Raw genomic sequence first — 20,977 nt, forward strand, 5'->3', positions numbered from 1 at the left:
TTCCCTAAGATTCTTCTTTCAACTCAGAATATTTGTATTCCCATTACTCACTAGCCTTTTGACACAGAGCGCGTGTTTTCTTGAGACTAGAGCCACTGGTTGAAGGTTTACGTCTTCTTTCTTTCATAAACTAATAATAGACTCTCAGTATTTTTCTACTTGTTTTGTTACAGTGAAGCAAAGCATTCCTAATTAAGAATTCAACTGTCAAGTGTTTATAATTACTTCCCTCTTCTACTGCTATCTTACACCTCATTCAATAGCTACATTTTTTTTAGCAACCCATCTTTGTCAAGTCTTACTAAAGCACTCCACATAGTTTCAAGCAACAAAATGGCTTTTCCCGCCTTTCATCCTTTACATATAACGTATTTGTAGTCAAATTATGTGATCAGGGGAACAAGGACAACTGCCATGAACACGTTCAAGAGGAGCCACTGACTCTTGGTCTCCATACAACAGGAGTGACTGGAGCAGAACTGGGCAGGCCTGGCTGAGAGAGGTCTGCCAGTTGCCAAGTCCTGGGCTTCATCAGTAAATCTCCCACTGGGAATGGAAAGCTCGTCAGCTGGGTGGAAGCTATTCAGAGAGCTCCTACTGTATAACCCTACAGTGAACTTCATTGTTCACAAACCTGCTGACTATTTTGTTTACTTCCTTAGGCTGAATTCCCAGAAGTAGAATTATTGGTTCAAAGGCTATAGATATTCTAATGATCTGGAACTGCTCATCAATTTGTGCTCCCATAAACAAGACTGAGAATGCCATTTTCACCCCACCCTTGCAACCACTGAATATTATTTTTAATCTTCAATTAAATAAGCAAAAATATGGTGTTTTATGTTAATTTTCCCGGACATAGTATTATATAATAAGGGGGTTTGTCAGCTTCACCTGGGGAAAATTCTTAAAAGTTTTAGTATCTTATAATTTAGCTACAAAGCATACTACAATTTATTACTTATATTATTACAATATAAGTAATAAAAATAGCATTGATCATATTCTTGCTTTATACTCTATTATTAAATATTGGTAAATAAATTATATTAGGCCTGTACCAACAAAAACACATGGGAGGGGAGAGGGGGAAAGAGGGAAGGAAGAAAGCAAACAATATAGGTCCAACAGTAGTATAGAAGAGAAACATTAGCTGAAATGTTACTGGAAATCAAGCAACACTTTAATGTTTTGCCTTATACAAAATTATAGAAAGCTGGAATTTTAATCTCAGCATAAGTTTCTAGCCACTATTATCATAAATATATATATATATATCCTTTATATTAAGACCATAATTAAATTGAGGAAAATATAAGAAAACTTATGGTGGCAATATAACTCAGTATTTTAAACTACAATTATCCTCAAAACATTCGGGATGTATGGTTACCTTAAATGTAATCAGTAAAAGGTAAATGAAATCACAGGAACTATGACATTCTATGAAGGCAGGCTAAAATGAATAGGCAATATTCAACACATTTGCTGAGAGCTTCTTATGAGCAATTCACTGGTCTAGGCACTTTGGGTGCATCGATGAACAAAAGTAGAAAATGTTGCCCTCTAGGAACCTGCATCCCAGCAGGGAATGACGTCAATGTACAATACTCACAGTAAGTGGGTAAATGTTTTGGTACATTAGAAGGTGATTATTACTGTGGGGGGGGGGGAATATATATATATGTAAGCACAGCAGGGCTTCAGAAGTGAGAGAGTGAAGTCAGAGGACCTGCAATTTAATAATCGCCTGATCTGCAGGGACCTCACTGAGGAAACGGTAGGTGAGCAAAGACCCAAGAAGCCCTGTGAGATCTTCCTCTCCCCCCCCGCCGTTCAGCCCCCGCCACGCTGAACTCTCCGCCTCCCTGCCTTTGCCTCGCTGGGCCTCTGCCTGCAGAACGAATGTGAGAAGCGCCCCGAGACTGGTAAAACAATAAACAAACTGCCGCCGGAGATGAGAGATGGGACAATAGCTTGTGGTCAGTGTCATCGGAAAAGGCCTGAGGGAGGAATGATCTTTCCAAACCGTTTTCAGACTCGCCCTGCTGGCTGCCTTGTTTTCACCTGCGCACATCAGGAATTCCTCTGCCTCCCACGTTGTCCTCTTGGAGGCAGCAGAGTTTGGGAATCAGACTCACCTGGTTTTGAATTTCAACTCTGGCACTTAGTGAAAAAAGTAAGCTGGATTTCTTTGAGCCTTGGTTTTCTCATCTGTAAAACAGGACAGCATTTCCTCTTTGAAGTTTGTCGTAAGAAAAATAACTAACAAGGTCTGGCAAATGCTAATGAGAGAGGAACCGGTCTTGAAAAAGAGAGAAATGGATCAGATAGTGAAGGACGTTTTTTAGACTCTGCTGAGGAAAATGGACCTTATTTTACAGGTAATGGAGAACCATTAGAATTATTTTGCACAGAGAAGGGCCATATTTGTATGAAAGATAACATTAGCAGCAACTCTTCAGACTGACAGTGCAAGACCAGGTGGTATGATATTGCCTTGTTGTGAGATATAATAAGTTCGGTTAAGCCTGGTAGTGACAGAAAGGGTAAATTTGATAACTAGCAATCAAAATATTGTCTCAGTTTTCTATCTAGACATTTAGTCAATTCTCAAAATATAGACAAAAATAAATAAATTATTCTTAATCATTTTTATTGATGTTTTAACCCAATTTCATAGAGTTTGGCTTCTTAGATTTATTGTTTGAGGTATGTATGATTTGAGGACCAACTGCTAGAGTTGCCAAGAATAGAAAAAGGAGGTGGGGAAGAAATCCACTGATAAACAGGAGTCAGAGAGTCTGGGAAAATAAACTTAAGTAAACTTTATTTTGTGGCCCAACAGACATCACTTTAAAAAGAATTTCTCAGTTGTTGACTTTGAAAAATAACTGCATTGCCTAGCTAGTAGCTTGTAGATAACCTAGATGGATAAGAAAATCATGGTTTCCTTTTACTAGTCTAATGGTTAGGCTGACCCCCTTGCATAGCAAAGAACCGATGGAAAGAGTGTGGAAGGAGTGACCAGTATAAACCCATCGTCACGGAAAGAAGAGCTTGAGGATGTAGACATGTTCAGTTTTGCCTAAGTGAGGACCGCCAGCTTTTAAATTACTATTTTTGAATAGCTAATAGATTCATATAGTTTAAAACTCAAAAAGTACAAAGAGATATAGAGTGAAAAGTCTTCTATGTATTCTATTCCCCCATGCACTCAGTTCCCCTCCTCTGATACCAATTTCTTATTTATCCTTCCAGAGATATTTTATGTATATATAAGCAAGAGATACTCATTTTCCCTTTTTAATACAAATGGTAGCCTATTAAACATTCTGCTTTATATCTCAGGGTTTTTTATTATTATCATTGGGTTTTTGTTTTGTTTTAGTTGTTGCTTTACTTACTATATTTTGGAGATTGTTACATATCAATACATAAAGAGTTTCCTCATTATTAAATATGGCTGCTTCGTATACCATTATATGGAAGTAACTAACCTCCTTCCTATTAATAGACATTTAGATTGCTTCTAACATTTTGTTTCATGCAATGAATAACTTTGTACCTATACCAGTTAGCACATTTATTTTACTTATAAGGTTGGCACCCAAAGTAGAATTGCTGAGTCAAAGTGTATGTGACCATACATCCTTTTTTTAAGTTTGTTATTTATTATTGACATAATTACAGATGTCCCCTATCCTTTCCCCTCTTCCCCCCTCTAGCCAGCCCCAACCCCACCCCAACCCCACCCCAGGCCTTCACCACACTATTGTCAGTGTCTTTGGGCTATGCATATATGCATATAAATTCTTTGTTTAATCTCTTCCCATCCCCCACCTCCCTCCCCTCTGAAATCTGTCAGTCTGTTCCATGTATCTGAAAATGCCTCTGAACCTATTTTTTTTTGGTCAGTTTATTGTGTTCATTAGATTCCACATATAAGTGAGATCATGTGGTATTTGTCTTTCTCTGACTGGCTTATTTCACTTAGCATAATGGTCTCCAGGTCCATCTGTGCTGTTGCAAAGGGTAACAGATCCTTTTTTTTTTTTTTTTTTTACGGTCTAATAGTATTCCATTGTATGAATGTGCCACAGCTTTTTTATCCACTCATCTACTGATGGACACTTGAGCTGTTTTCAGATCTTAGCTATTGTAAATTATGCTGCTGTGAACATAGGGGTGCATATATTCATTCATACTGGTGTTCCAGGATTCTTAAGATATGTTCCCAGAAGTCGAATTGCTGTGTCAAATGGCAGCCCCATATTTAATCTTAGAAAAGAGTCCACACTGTTTTCCATAGTGGCTGCACCAGTCTGCATTCCCACCAGCAGTGTACTAGGGTTTCCCTTTTCTCCACACCCTCACCAGCGTTTGTTTTTTGTAAATTTATTGATGGCAGCCCTTCTGGCAGGTGTGAGGTGATACCTTATTGTCATTTTAATTTGCATCTCTCTGATGATCAGTGACATTGAGCGTGACCATGTATCTTTGGCAAATACCGCCAAATTGTTCTCTATAGAAGCTGTACTAATTTGCATTCTCACAAGTAGAATATGAAGAACACTATCTTTGGCTGTATCATTAATTCCTATCTAGGTGAAATAAGTTCAAACTCTCTTACATCAACTTACAGGTTGTCGTTCTAAGGGCTTTTCTTTCTATCAAAGGTGAATATACTCATCTCCTAGGTCAGTGGTCCTCAACTGGGCATGGTTTTGTCTCCCAGGAGATATTTGTCCATGTCTGGAGGCATTTTTCATTGTCACACCTGGGGTGTGGAGGTGCTGGTGGCATCTAGTGGGAAGGGGATGTGGCTGCTGTGAAACATCCTACAATGTACAGAACAGTTCGCCCTTCTTTCTCTCCACAAAGAATTATCTGGTCAAAAATGTCAGTAGCGTGGAAGTAAGAAAATCTGCCCTAGATAAATGTCTGCTTCCTCTCAATCACATTAGATAACATCTTATAAAGCTTAGGATTCTCCACTCTCACTAACCCAAGGTCTATGCTGACTAAAATAACCAGTCCTCTCTCTGTGTTTCCGTAGTACATTTGTGTTTTATTTCTTTTACAACATTTATGTTGTATTGAAATTAGTGATTTGCAGGAACTCTGAGTTCCTCCAAAACATGAATGTGTCTTATTTATATTTGTATCCTGAATATCTGGCACAAAAAAAGGCACTCCGTTATTAAATGAATGAATGGATGTTAACAGTGCTTCCTAGTTGTTTCAGTGTGATCACTTGAGGGATTTATTTTTTTTAAATCAAAGACCATTCTTTTTACTCTACTTGCTCTACTCTCCTCTTATTTTCAAATGTCCATTTTTCTTTAGACTTACAAAGGCAATATTTTATAGCCAAAAGAAGAATTGTACCAGGAAATGTCAATTGAATAAGAAATATTTGAACTTCTATAATAAAATGTAGTTTATTACATAGCATCAGTCACTCAGTTATACACTATCTTGCTCATGTACAGCTTTTGATTGAATTTGTCTTGTCTCCTCAAATGGATTGAAGTCTCCTTAAGGGCAAAAATCAAAAATTTTAAGTACTTCCTGATGCCTTACAGACTTTAAAACAGGAAGAGTGACAGGTCATTTGATTCCCTTTCCTTTCTTTTCTTTTTAATCACAACTCACAGTCCAAACCCAAAGAAGATCCATACCTCAGCAAAGAAACTATCCATCCTCAAGAGCAGAGCACCCCCATTTCTCTCAGACACTCAGGTCCTTCTTACAAACGGCAGAAGGTCAACCCCCCACAGGGTCCAGACTAAGGCCCGAGGAATCTGTCCGCTTCATAACCTTGCCTTCTCTCAGTCTCCCTGAGCTCTCTCGAAGTAGAAGAGCCCCAGCTGGCCAGCTCCGTGCACAGCTCCCTGCTCACATCTATACCTGCCACCAAAAGAGCTGCCACCAGCCACTTTCCCAGCATTCAGCATGATTAAGGACCCACGTGTGGGGAATGGGAGGAGGGACTCTGGCTGGTGCTTGACCTGAGGGAAAAGCAGAAATCACTAAGGAGCTTTCAGCCTGGGGCCAGGTAACATGGGCCTCCAACCCAGGCGCCCACCTCTGCACTGCGGAGCCACCTTTGCCAGAAGGAAGGCCGTGGCGTGGAAGCCCGGTTTTAATGAGAAGCCCGCCGTGTGGGGGGAGTGTGGCAGCCAGGGAAAAGAGCAGCGGATCAGCAAGGTCAGGGAGGAACGGAGCAAGGTCAAGCATACTTTTTGTAAGGCTGAGTGGTGCTAAATATACCCTGCAGAAAATTGGGATGCAGGGCAGCTTTCGATCATATTTAACACAGGATTTTAAAATGCAAAATAAGTGCCAATGCGGAACTGCTTAGCCTGTTTCTAATGGCTTGTTGCTTAACCAGCATGGAGCCCTGAGATCCTTGAGCATTTCTTTGCAATTAAAATAAGCCTGCAGTTGAAGTCCTTCAAAACTGAGTTGAAAAGAAGGAAAACGTTCTAATATCTGTCAGACAAACCAAGTAAACGATAAGAGCCAGGTTAAAAATAACAAAACAACTACTTTAATCATTTCTTCTCTAGAAGAGATCAAATTTTTTTAATAAAAATAACTTATTTGCACACTTTTAAACAGCAACTTTGATAGTTAGCTATGAATTATCTCTAAAAGTACCAAATGGAGCTATCCCAAATGGAGGGGTTAATTTTTATGGTTATTAAAACAATCTTTTTTTTTTTCTGAGAAAAAAACAAAAGTCCACATCTCCCACATCCTACATGGTCTAAAATAGAGTTCATTATTGTGTTAATCTTCAAGTTAGCTAAAAGTTTCTCCTATCTTATAAATAATAGTCTTTAGGTGGGTGTGGGAGAGCATAAACTTAAGTGTTGGACCATTTAAAGATGGGCTCTCTATAAAATATATTGCACAGGTCCTGCTTTCTTAGGTAAGCAGTGTCAAAATAATAATAATCCATGATTGTGTATTTGTTACCTTCCGAAAACCATGCTAGGCGTAGCTTTATAACAACATTCTGAGGCAGGATATTCATGTGTGGTCATGGAAAGGTTTCCAGGCATGAACTCCCTAAAATTATCTGCAAACACCTGTGTGCACTTGTGCGTTTCTAGAAAGTTCATAGTTTTCATCAGCTTCTCAGAAGAGCCTGTGGCCCTTAAAACATACAAATTGTTCATAGCCGGTGTTACTTAGTGGTTAAAGCATTGGCCTATGGATTGAAGGGTCCCTGGTTTGATTCCGGCCCAGGGCACATACCTCAGTTGCAGTCTCGGTCCCCAGCGCTGGGACAAGTGTGGGAGGCAGCTGATCAATGTGTCTCTCTCACATCAATGTTTCTCTCTCTCTCTCCCTTCCACTCCCTCTGAAAAGCAATGGGGAAAATATCATAGGGTAAGGATTAAAAAAAAAAAATTAAAAAAAAAAAAAACATCCAAATTGGATTAATCATTATGAACAGCAGGAACTTCTGCCCTAGATTACTTCTATTAGCTTGAATTAATAAAGGCAAGGCTATGTTTTTTGAGTTTTCTGTTTTTTTCCTTATTGTCTGATTATGCTTCTTGCCCAGGTCATTGAGCTTGTCTACACACACACACACACACACACACACACACACACCCAGTGCCCCTATCTCTCCCTTGTGTAATAATGTTAACAATGTGGACTCTGGAGCCAGAGTATTGGGATTTAAATCTGGTCTCCACCCCTTACTGCTTGCGTGACCTTGCCTCGGTCTCCAGATCTGCAAAGTGGTACTCATATTTAAACAGGTACATCCTCATAGAGTTCTTCTGAGGAGTTAATAAATTCACATAGAGAGCAGTGTCTGGAATCTAGAAAGCAGGAAATAAGCGCTTGCTGTACCATATGATTCCAATCTGTTGTGAATTTAGAAGCCGTCTGTTCAAATTGCATTTGACAAAAGAGGGAGCATATATTTGGGGTCTTGATGCTTCTTAAAGCCCTTTTTTGCTTCTTGGTTTGTGTCCAGTCCTGCTTACAATGGAATTCAATGAGATAACAAGCTATGCATTCATTTTTCTAGAACAGTGTTGAACGAAAGTAGAACTGGATGGGGAGAAGGGGAGCCGCTCATTTCTCACGAGCCCTTATTAGAGTAACCGTTACAATGGAAAGTCCACAGGACACTGCTACTGGCGCTCAGCGCTCAGCGAAGCAGCCTTCCTTTCCCTTCAGCCATTCTGATTTGCTTTAGACACAATTCGAAGGGAAGGACCAATTTCTCTGCTAATACCTTTGAAAAGTGCATTTAGGCAGCTATTAGTGTGAGGTTGTGATTTTTTTTTTAAAGAAAGAAGGAACTGCTTTTCGTAGCCTGTGGGTGCTTCCTGGGATTGAACCGGCCTCTCCTTAAAGCTGTGCACTGACAGGGCCTGCTGGGTTCAGAATGCAGATGATGTAGGCAGCGGTTCCCAGTTAAAGGGAGCAAATAAAATAGAATAAAATAGGATGGCAGATGACATTTTTTGATAGTCTCTTATCTTGCCTCACTGTTCTCTAAGGGTCTTTGCACCAACCGTCTGAAGGCTAAAAGCTGCCGTCATATGGCTGGAGACAGAGGTGCTCACCTAGGTGCCTGTAACATTTGCCTAATGTCACTAAAGGGGTACAGTGACATCCCGGAGCCCTTGTTCTAGCCAGGCAGCAGTCCTGAAGCAGGCAGAGGTCATTGCCGCCCACAGGATTACTGCCATGACCTGCAGGGTATCGGCACCCCGGTGGTTCAGAACTGCCAAGCCTCTGTCTGGTCCTTCTGCCCAATGTTCTTCCCAGCAGAGCAGCTTTGGCGAAAGTCACAAAGGGGTGAGATTCCCTGCTGCCTGTCTTATTAAGTGTGGGTGCCTGTTATGAAAATAAGCAGTGTGGCATAGTAGTGGAACCCACTCTTTTCAGAATGAGCTGTGGTGGTGTCAGCCTTCAACAAGCCAGGCCTTTCATAAAGTGACCAGTTGTGAATGTCATTGTATGCGGTGCTAATGTCATCCGGGCTGCCCCTGAGTTGAAAAGCTCCTACAAAAAGAAGGCTCCCTCTCCTCTGAAGATAATTAACAAATAACAATACAAGAATAAACTGCATTTCGTGTATTCACAACTGTAAACCTACTTTTGCCCACCCCTGTATGTTTACATTGTCTTTCCATTTTCTTTGCAGAGTTACAGATAATACAGAAGCAGCACAGAAGGAGCGAGGCATTAGCATTCATTAGAATTGAGATCAACAGGAATTATAGGAATTCAGCCTTGAGTAGGTTACTTAATGTCTGGGCCTCAGTTTCCTTCCCTGTAGAAGGTGGTTGTTGTTTACCTTGCAGGCTTGCTGCATTGTCAGGACAAGGCTTTAAATCTTTGCTTATGATTTTAAGGGCAGGAGCACCAAAGGGCCCTGATATCAAGAGTCCATTTGCCATCAGACTTAAAGACAAACTCACTCTGTGACCAATTCAGAAAGAATTCATTAATGCCCCATCTTATAAGGAAGTCCATATTTGCTAGTGCAGATGACAGAGACTCCCGTTCGACCAAACTTTAGTCAGGCTCCTCTGAGCTCTCTTCTGCACTAAACAGTAATCTTCAGCTTCCCTGTCTGTCCTGGCAGAGTCCAGTTTTAGCAAGAGTCTTACTAAGCCAGTTAGAGAGGATCCTCCCACCCCTGATGTTTGATCACCCTCAATATCCAACCAGCCCCCCAACCCCCCAGGTGACAGTTGATCACCTGGCCGGCCTTTAGCAAAAACCCTATCGAGTGGTTTAGCAAGAATTCCTCTACACTTGATGTCCCCTTTTAGTAATTTTCCATCCACTGACCCCCACCCTGAACCTGCTCCTTGGTTATAAATCCCCACTTGTTCTTGTTGTATTTGGATTTAAGCCTGATCTTGCTCCCTTCCTGTGATAGTCATTTTTTTTTCCAATTTTTTATTCTTTTTTAATATGTTTTTATTTATTTTAGAGAGAGAGGAAGGGGGAGAGAGAGAGAGAGAGAGAGAGAAAGAGAGAGAGAGAGAAACATCAACATGAAAGAGTAACATTAATTGGCTGCCTCCTGCCTGCACCCCGGCCAGGAATCAAGCCTGCAACCTGGGCATGCACCCTAACCCGAATCAAACCGACAGCCTTTCAGCGCATGGGACAGTGTTCAGCGAACTGAGCACACCAGTCAGGGCTTTTTGTTTCTTTTTTTTTAATTGAAATATATTTAGCATATAATATTGTATAAATTTAAGGTATACAACATGTTAATTTGTTACATTTACATATTGTAATATGATTTCCATTGCAGTGATATTTAGTACCTCTATAACAAATATCACATAATTTTTTATTTTTTTATTTTTTAGTGGTTGGAATAATTAAGTTCTAGTCTCTTAGCAAGTCTGATGATTATAATACAATATTGTTGCCTAATTTTACTGTACTGTGCATTAAACCTCTAGGACTTATTTACTGCTTGTTGCCATTTGTACCCTTAAACTTCTTCTGTCCTATCCTCTCAACCCCAACCCCCTGTAACTACCATTTTACTGTTTTTATGAGTTTGGCTTTTTTAGATTCCACATAGAAGTGATATTATAGAGTATTTATCTTTGTTTGACTTATCTCATGCAGCATAATGTCCTCAAGGTCCATCCATGTTGTCTCAAAGGGCAGGAATTCCTTCTTCCTCATGGCTGAATAATATCCCATTGTGTGTATATATTGTATTTTCTTTATCCATTCATCTGTTCATAGGCAGTTAGGTTATTCCCATGGCTTGGCTATTGTGAATAGTGCTGCAATGAACATGGAAGTTTATATATCTCTTTGATATTCTGTTCAAAACAGTTTAAATATCTGATAAGTTTCTCATCTTAAAGAATTGAATATGCCTTAGTACAACAGGAGTTATGAGAATATAAAGTCGTGAAAATTTAACAATAACTTAAATGCCCAAATGGAGGATTAGTTAAAAAATATAGTCTGCCATAAAATGAAATACTAAACACATTCACCTCCTGAGGTCATCTTGATACCTTTTGCAACAGTCCTAACTAAAGTCTTCCTTACTGTTTTAAAAAGGGTAAGTGTAATTTTTTTTGTAACACAGATCAATGCTTATATACTGAGGTTTTTAAAGAGGCTAACACTTATAAGGTGCTTAATATATGGCAAAACACTGTTTGTTCTAAATGCTAAATCTGTTTCTTACAACATCCCAGTGAGGCAGTCTTATTAATATTGTCTAATATTGTCCTCAATTTATAGACTAAACAGGGGCTCTGAGAGGTTATTCGCCCAAACACATAGAGCTAGAGTTAGGCTGTGGACTGATACTCTAATCCAGAGATTCTGGCCCCTGCTTCCAAGTTCTTAAATGCAATTCCAGACTGCCTTCAGGGGACTAAAAATTAGGCTGGGAATCCTGTCAGTGCTTTAGACCAAAGCTCTTAAACTCAGCTGCCCACAGGAGCCCAGGTATGTAAGATGGAGTGAAATGGTGCAGGTGGGGAATGGGCCACCTGGAGAGTCCCTGCCATCAAGGGGAACAGTCCTTATCAGCACCATCTAGTGTTGCTTTCTGGAAATGTATGCCTTCCAAGTTTTTTAAGAGAAGCAGGGAGAAATCTGGATTTTTATGAAAGTTCTCTGTAATTCAAAAAGACAAAGGAAGAAAAGAAAGGAGAAGGGGAGGGGAGGGGAGGGGAGGGGAGGGGAGGGGAGGGGAGGGGAGGGGAGGGGAGGGGAGGGGAGGGGAGGGGAGGGGAGGGGAGGGGAGGGGAGGGGAGGGGAGGGGAGGGGAGGGGAGGGGAGGGGAGGGGAGGGGAGGGGAGGGGAGGGGAAAAGAGGGGATGCAGGACACACACACACACACACACACACACACACACACACACACACACACACACACACACACACACACACCTGCAGGAGGATTCAGTCAGCATGTGGGTCACCTGTTTGCAACCTATAAATTTTTAGAGGTTAAATCTTATAATGGACTCTGATTGAATTTTTTTACTCTGGTTGACTTTAAAGACATATTCTCACTCCAAACCACTGAGTAATTACACTTTTTAAATGTCTTATGTGTCTCACCTATTGGAGACTAAAGATTTCAGCCATTTGGTTGATGAGGGGAGGGGGAAATGCTCAGGGTAGGGGCAAGGAGGTAGAGGGATTTGGGGCGAAGATTGTCTCAGAACTTAGTCTCTCCTGGGCTCATGGAGACGCTGTGACAATTCCATTAGCATCTGTGTTATTTAGTGATGTTGCCTTCCTATCTACTCATATAGCAAGAGATTCTTAATTACAGTCGTTAGGCAAGCAACCTGAACTTTTCTTCTTGATTCTTTAATTGATGGATAGATTAACCTCTAGTAACAAAGCAAACAAAGGAAAACACCCTTTCAAAGTTAAATGAGCACATTAGCTATCTGTGGGCAATGAAAGTAAGCGCAGGGACTGAGAGTTTTATGAAGTCCCTCATCTTTTCCTAAGTCTTCCAACTTTCAGTTGCTGAACTTTGAGCTATTCGAAGTTATAGTCCTCTTGGCAAGCCAGGTTTCTTGACATAAGAGGCATTCTGTATTCCTGGCTTTATGAGACCCATTTTTTGGTAGCAGGTATCTAACAGACTTATTTTTAATTGTCTAAACCAACATTACAGATACTTAAAGTTGAATCAATAAGATATGACTGTTTTATTACTTCCAAACACAGCACTCTTTTTTATTGTGTTTTCATTTATATCTCATGCCATAGGTTTAAATTTCCTATTATTTTGAAGTTTGGTAGGGCATTAATAGTGGCCATTTTGGAGGGAAATGGGATCAATTAATATCTTTTAATGCATAAGATCCCGCACTGTGTCCTGCGAACCGAAAAAAATCAGTAAGCTTGTCCCCTGCCCTCTAGGGGCTTGAAGTATTTTTGGATAAATGAGGCATTTTTACAGGTAACAACAGTATAAAAACTGCATAAAAAGCATAATACAAAGGGCACAGATGACCATGGCTGTAGGATTTTTTTTTTTTTTAAAGGAGATTTTATGACTTGAAGGCTTTAGAGGCCTTCAGAAAGTAAGTGGGGTTTAAGTGGGACCATGAAGAATGAATAAGCTTTTTCAGGATGCAGAGGGCAGGGAGTGGGAGAAAAGGCATAATAAAGACAGAACAGGAGAGGGAAAGATGTGCTTGGAGCACAACAAGTGAATGCAACAGAGAACTGCAGTAAGGAAGAAATGGAATATAAACCCGGGAAGTGGTCTGAATGAGCAGAAAGCAGTCAGAACCAAAGATGGGAAAATATTCAACCCATTATCATTAATAATGAAGTTAAAAGGAAGAGCCAATTTAGGGGAGAAGATAAGTTGGAGTCATTGTTAGATTTCATGTGATTATAGATCAGCTAAGTAACATTGAACCAAAAGATAAAATTATGTATTTTCAAAATCTGGGCCCAACCAAATTTGCCTTTGCCTTATTTATGACCCTTTATAGCCTGAGTTAAGACTGTTATTTGATTTATTACCCATCACAGGCAAATATGTAAGATCCTTGAATTTAGGAACAAGAAGGTTCCTTTGAAATCATATAATTCATTCTGCCAATGACAGTTAGGGGTCTGGAAAGGTTCAGTGATTAGCATGAGGTCACAGAGTCTATGAGAAATAGAGGTAATACCAAAACACAACCATCCACTAATTTCTGAACCATTGCTTTACTCACATCACCTGGTTAGCCCTTTCTTAAAAACATTTCTACATAAAGGCACGCAAATAATTTTTAAATATACCTTTTTAAAATTTATCTTTATTGTTGAAAGTATTATAGATGTCCCATTTTCCCCCCATTGATCCCCTCCACCCAGCTCCCACCCCCTCCCCATAGATATACTTCTTAAAATTTAGTATTTTCCCACCATTGGGTACCTCCATCTCTTTCCCTGTCTCTAACTCATCACACTTCCTCCATTCAACACCTAATATGTCTTCTAAATATTTTTAGAATTTATATGATCATATGCAAACATATCTGTACACACACACATACACACAGCACATACATTGCTTTACAAAAATAAAAACCTGTCTACTCTTTTCTGTACCTTGCTTTTCTCACACAACCATACCTTGGGGAAATCTTTCTCAAGTGAAAAGTTATAGCCTAATTAATGGTGTTTTGTTTTTTTAGCTTTAATTCTTTTTTTTATCCCTACCCAAGGATATGTTTTTATTGATTTGAGAGAGGGAGAGAGAGAGAGAAACATTGATGGGAGAGAGAAACATCGATCAATAGCCTCCCATACTTACAAGGACTGGGGACCAAACCCTAACCTTTCCATGTACCGGACAACACTCCAACCAAGTGAGCCACACCAGCCAGGACGATGGTTTCTTGTAATGGTTGCATAATGCTCTACAGTAGAGATATGTTATGATTATTTTTACTAGCCCCCACTCGTGGAGATCAGTTTGTTTCCAGTTTTTGCCTCTACAAATAGTACTTCAGTAAACATGCTTGTACCTAAATATATATATATGCTGGTATTTTGTTTCTATTGGGATTACTAGGCCATGGATATGTGTATTTTTAGTTATAAAAACTAAACTGCTTCCCTAAGAAAGTTGTAACAATACACATTTATACCTACAATTAATAAAAATGCTTTCTTTAGCTAGGTCTCCCCCGGCTAGAGTGTTACAACTGTTTTTGAAAACTTTTCCAAGTGCAATGGGTATAAAGTAAAATCTAATTGTTACTTCTTTGCATTTCTTCTACTACAAATGAATGTGATCATCTTTTCATAAGCTTGCTGGTTGCTGGATTTCCTGTCTTGCAAATTGCGTTTTCATATTTTTATCCATTTTTGCAATGAGTTATTTTGTCTCCTTATAAATTTTTAAGAGATTCTACTGTATTATAGATATTTTTGCCTGTCTTCTAGAGTTGCAGACATTTTTTTTTCAAATCTGATGTATTTGTTTATGGTACCTTTTGACATGCAAAATTTTGAATTTTATTTAGACACCTATGTTTATTTTTTTTTATAGTTTCTGTATTTTCTGCCTTTCCAAAGGAAACTTACCCTCCTTGTTCCTAGATTATGTTTATGGTTCCTAGATCCTCTTACAGGAAATTTATTTATTTATTTAACTTTTTGTTTTTTATTTATGTTATGTTTTAATCTTTAATCCATTAAATCCATCTAGGATTTATCTTTTGAATTAGTGTAAGATAAAGACCTAGTTTTCTTTTCTTCCAGATGAATAAACAGTTTTCCAGTCCCTTATATTAAGTAATCCATCCTTTTGCCACTAAATTGAAATGCCTCTCTTGTTATATATCAAATCCTCATTTATATGTGGATCTATTTCTAGATATTCTATTTCTCATGTCTGTTTAGGCCCATTTCAATACTTATTGATTTGATCACAGTCACTTTACAGGATTTTCTGATATCCGGTTAATCAGATTACACAAATGACTTTTAAGGTAGTTTTCAAATGCTTAAGTAAATACATTAAAAACCTATTTGCTAGACAGCAGTGGAACACAAAAGGAAACTAATATATCAAAATAATAACTGCATAGTTAAAATGTTTTTTCCAAAATTTTACTTTCCAAGATCTATGTAGTTTTATATGAACAGATTTGGGGAGAAAAGAGTTAATGCAACTATGAGATCTTATACAAATGACAGGTGTATTTTCAGTTCTTAAAAGCTGTGTCATATTAACGGTACTGTTTCCTTGATTCGCAGATCGGTCCTTCAGAGGAATCATCCCGACTGTGTCTTCCCTCTGAGCTACGACCGCTTTCCAGTGGGAGCATTGCTCAGGGGAGAGCTCTGAGGTTTTCCTGAAGAGAAATTCCATGGGGACTGTACCTGACCCTCTAAGGTCAGCTAAAACTTCCCTGATCACAGCTTCTGGAAAAGAGGATCTAGGAGAGGTACAGGCTACCTCACCTCAGCCTCGACCAGCCCTCCTGTGCAAGAACACCAATGGCCTTTCCGGCAAGCCTACGGAACCAGACCTCAGCCCCAGGGCAGCTTCCGAGGCCCTGATGCAGGCCTGTGAGCATGAGGCCACCCAGCCAGACATGTCTTCTCCTGGCATCTTCAATGAGGTGGCAAAAGCATCTCCCACACTCAACTCCCCTGGCCATTCCCAGCTGCCAGGAAACAGCAAGCCCACAGCACCAGCCCCGTGCTCTGCAGCAGGTAAGGATCTTCTACACACAGCATGTACCGCGCCAGCCAGTCAACACACCCACCAGGCCATCCCAGGTGACCAGCCCAAGGCCAGCGCCTCACCAAGATCTGAAGATACCCTGCGGGAATCACAGGGACCCTCAGAGGGAGAGCAGCCGGAGAAGTCGAGCTGTCCTGTGGGAGGCACTTGTAGCAGCAGTGAAGATCAAGCGCCCTGTGACTTTCCTTCTCAAGAAACAGTCCAGGGAATGGTGCAAAATGCAGACGCAGCTGCGGGGATGCTCAGCCATGCCTCCTCTCCCGCGGGCGGGCCTCAAGGGGAAAGGCAGGGGGCCTTTCATGACTCCAAGACGAGGTCCTGTGCATCTCCAGCAGGAGAAGACGGATGTTCAGGGAGCAAACAGCCCTCTGCCACCACCTCACCCACCCAGGCCGTGAGTTCTGTGACACCTCAACCATCCCACCTCACTCGCGAAGGTTTGGCGTTTCCTCCAGACCCAGAGAAGGCGCTGCAACCAGCGCAGCGTCAGGCGTCAAGGTTCAGGGAGGCGAGTACCATGACCAACCAAGCTGAAAAGGAGATCCAGGGCGTCCCCAACAGGGCTCAGCAAGATGCTGAGGTGCAGGCCGTGGCGAGTGTTGAGAGCAGATCTGTCTCCACCAGCCCCAGCATCCTCACTGCATTCTTAAAGGAAACCCCTGCCCCTGAGCGTTTGGAACAAGAGCAGCTGCGTGTCCTTTGCCACGGCAGCGGGAGCCACACTTTGGAGCTGTCAGTCAACACCCTAGCCCCCCAGGAGTTGAGGCAGTGCCCTGGCATCATGCCAGAGGTGCACATCCAGGCAGCTTCCCAGGGGGGTAGTAAATTGGCGAGCCTCCCCGGTGAGGTCCTCAATACCTCATCCATCACTGCTCAGGATTCCTGCACGGAAGATGGGGGGTCAGCAGGAATGACCCCCGCGAGGGTGGAGCCCACCTCCAGACAGCTCTCAGGTACTCATTCTAGCTCCCTGACAGCCAGCCCCCTGGACCAGGCTTCTACCAGCGTGGGAAGCCAAGAGGAAAGCGGCCGTGGATTGGGGACGTCCGAAACCAAGCCCTCTGAGCGCGCAGTGAAGAGCGCAGGTGGCCACGGCGCAGGCCCAGACTGCAAAGCCTCCGACTCCTGCGGCCCGGCCCGCAAGCCTGGCCAGTCCGGGAGCTGGGGTCCCACTAACAAAGCAGACGCGGGAGAGCTGCAGCCTGCATCGCCCCGGAGAGGAAAACAGGAACCCGACGGCGGGGCGGGCGCGGAGCCCAGAGCCCTCCTGCTCAACCCTAAGTCCCCAGAAAGCGGAGGCCCAGGGCCAGCTGCCAGCCCCACGCCCTCCCCGGTGAGAAACAGCCAGGAGGGCGCGGGAGAGGAGAGCGCGCCGGCCAAGGCGGCCGCCAGCCTGCGCCCGCCGTCGGACGCCGCGGGCGACTCCAGCCCGGGCGCGGGCAAGAGGACCCCGGCGCGCGCGGTGAAGGCGAGCCCGCGCCGGGCCAGCCGCGTCAGCGAGTTCCTCAAGGACCTGAACGTGACCGCGGCCGTGGCGCAGGTGGGGCTCACCCCCGGGGAGAAGAAGAAGCCGCTGGGCGCCGAGGCCCGGCTGCCGCTGAAGCCGTCCAAGCGCGTGCGGGACGTGGTGTGGGACGAGCAGGGCATGACCTGGGAGGTGTACGGCGCGTCCCTGGACCCCGAGTCCCTGGGCGTCGCCATCCAGAACCACTTGCAGAGGCAGATCCGGGAGCACGAGAAATCCGTCCGAGCGCAAGGCAGCCAGGCCCGCAGATCCATTTCCTCCGAGACGTCTTCAAATAAAAAGCTCAAAGGCCGGCAGCACGGCGTTTTCCAGGCCCTGCTGCAGAGCCTGCGGCGCCCCGCCTGCTGCGTGCGCCCCGCGCCGTCCGCCGTGCTAGACTGAAGGGCGCGGGGCCTGTGCGGGCGCCTGCGGGCTCGCGGGTGTCCCTCCGCGTCCGCGCTGGCTGCGTGTCCCCCCCAGAGACCAGGAAGGAAAAGCGAGTATTAGCGACAGGAAACCGCAAGGACGAATTGTTGGGCCCTTGGATGGAAGCTCCAGAAATTAAAATACCATTGCAGCGGGAAGCAGGCCTCGCTGCAAGTTTACGACCTTCATTAAGAGGAAATAAGATTCGCTGGGTTGTGTTTTTTCATCTGTTGTTGCTCCTAGAACCGGTGTTACCATTACGCGTGTGTCATTTTGTGTCACTGTCTCAATGTATCACACTGAGGTATTTTCCATTGAAATCCCTGCTCCGTGTTAAAAATACCAAAAACACTATTAGCAACACCACCGGTATCCTTTCTAGTCCTGTTGCAATAAGAACGCCGTTACCACGCAAAGTTTAAGGAGCCGATAAGAACTAGGATGTAAAAAAAAAAAAAAATTGAAACAAATTTAACTCATTCCTAGGCCAGAGGACATGAAGTAAAAAGCATTTAAACGCATAAAATGCCAAATACGAATTAATATTTGTAAGCACCTACAGATAATCATTTTTATAAACCTTGTTATACCTCTTAATAAATTTAAGAAAGTTGTATTAGGAGAATTAGCTATGCTTTTGAATATTAATACTGCCCACATAACACATGAATTTATATATACAGGTTTTCCGGCACCGAAGGCAAGGTGCATCTCTGTGATTCAGACTAGGTTAACTTAACATTTCCTTACCCTGGGGGAAGTACATGTGGCTAAATTCTTGAAAAGAATCGTCAAATTATTGATAATACTAAATTTTATGTTGTATAGGTGTTCTCCAAAAACATTCTACCGACAGTGTTAGGGTTCTGGTAAGGAATCATAAATAACCAGTTAACAAACACTCTTCTTTGTTGAAAAAAAAGAAAAGCTTCCTGAGTTACAAAAACAATGTGTTTCATTTAGACTCCTGTAAACAAAATGCAGTTTGTATTTTTCTTTTGATTTGGTTCAGTAGCTTCTAATAGAAAATGTAGTCAACAGCAAATAGAACACAAGCTCCCTGACAGTTTTTGTATGCAGACTAATATCACGTAATTGCTTAAGTTTCTTATCTATCCCAATAAGGTAACATCTGCAAATTTATTGATTTTAAAAGAAATACCATCATATCTCACCCTTCAAACGCAATTTAAAAAAAAAAAAAGGCTTTTACTAAATTGCAGTTTGAACTTTGGTCCTTGAGGTCATAGGCCCCTGTTTGAGCTCAGCCCTCACCTGTCTCTAAATATGGACCCTGTCCATGGGGCCCATGAGTGTCTTGCAGGGCACTAGGCTAAGATGACCAGCAGTGGCTTGAGAATTGGGGTAATGTGGGAGAGGGGAATGAGCTAGGGCCCTGGAAAGGCTTCCCCTCCTGGATTCATTGTAGGGAGATCACTGCTCACCACCTTGCATTTAGAAAATCCAATTGTTAGATGCTGAAGAGGCACTGCTTGCCTTCTCTAAACTCATTCGCCTAGGTGAGACAGATGGCCATGTATTCTCTCTCCAGAGACTCATAAATGCCATTTTTGCATGAACTCAAAAATCTCCGTGTTGGCTTTTTTTTTTTTTTTTTTTTTAATTCTTTTTTGCAGATGCTGAACATGTTGGGGGAAATCATACTTGAACTTAAACACCACAAGCTACACTGGACACACCTAAATTTGTAACAGTCATTGATTTTACATGTGGCCTGCATGAGTAGACGACAGTCACAGCATTCTCAGGGCCTGAGAATGGTACTTGACAGTGGTTGTACTTGGAGCTTCTAATGAATCTTTTCATGATACATTTTTCAGTTTCTTATTAAGAATGCTGTCTAAAGTACAAATTCTCATCAAATTAGCAATGAAATTACTATTAATGATTAGAGATTTGGTCTAAAACTACAAATATCCATTTGTAGTAATGTTCATGTGACTTCTGTGGGAGACGCCTTTTCCAGGATGGAGCCTCACTCCTGTCTCTCGCTCACTGGCTGTCTCCCTCACACGTTGGCATACGCGCTGTGTATGCACAGAGAACACCCTGTGTGCACACTGGCAGCTGTCAACAGTGCCAACTCCAGCTGGGCAGGCCCCAGGTAATCCTCCGTGCGAAGTGACTAGAACAGGCTGTCCCTGCATTAAAACAGGAGGAAAGGAAGAATTCAGCATCTGGTAATAATATTTATTTTCATGAGTTTGGAGTAACCACATGATTTATAAATAGTTAAATGAGGCACAGGCCTAAACGAGTTGTAGGCATTTGTTGCACGTTAAATTTTAAATTAAATTAATTAAAACTAAATCTGGTGTTGTAGTTGTGCCTCTCATATTAAAATGTAATGTTTGAGGTGGTCACTCCAACTGCTTTTCTTTGGTGCTGGAACTAACCTTTAACTTAAGAATCTTTAATTTTTAATTTTTTGTCTCTACTTCTGCCATACTCTAGAGACTGTCACAAAATATTACAAAAGCTTTCTTGCTCTGTTGCTTATTGAACCTTATAGAAGGAACAGTTTTTAAAAACAGTAACAGAAACCAATCATCAAATGGATAAATAAGATAGGAGCCTGTTCAAGACAACCATGTTTCTGCATTATGATACCTACTTACTCTCACAATAAAACCTTGATTTGAAAATCTGCCTTAACTTTGGGCTGTGGCACAGCATAGACGCTCAGTACGTCATTCATGACTCCTCAGGTTCACTCAGCAGAAGAGGCTGGAAAACCATTTTAATGGCAGACTCTGAGT

At 42.0% G+C, this 20,977-nt stretch overlaps 1 protein-coding gene across 3 annotated transcripts in view; it reads left to right on the forward strand.

Moving 5' to 3' along the window:
- GPRIN3 (GPRIN family member 3) overlaps positions 1–19,395 on the forward strand; it is a 62,966-nt gene extending 43,571 nt beyond the window's left edge. For all 3 annotated transcript variants that reach the window (XM_087826581.1, XM_087826575.1, XM_087826578.1), the window contains exon 2: positions 15,775–19,395. In XM_087826581.1, coding sequence (XP_087682707.1) covers positions 15,888–18,173 — 2,286 coding nt within the window. In that variant the 5' untranslated portion in view covers positions 15,775–15,887 and the 3' untranslated portion in view covers positions 18,174–19,395. The remainder of the gene's footprint in view (positions 1–15,774) is intronic.
- Positions 19,396–20,977: the final 1,582 nt, after the last annotated feature.

Source organism: Miniopterus natalensis, chromosome 1, assembly GCF_054644295.1.
Source record: "Miniopterus natalensis isolate mMinNat1 chromosome 1, mMinNat1.hap1, whole genome shotgun sequence".
Classification (NCBI taxonomy): domain Eukaryota; kingdom Metazoa; phylum Chordata; class Mammalia; order Chiroptera; family Miniopteridae; genus Miniopterus; species Miniopterus natalensis.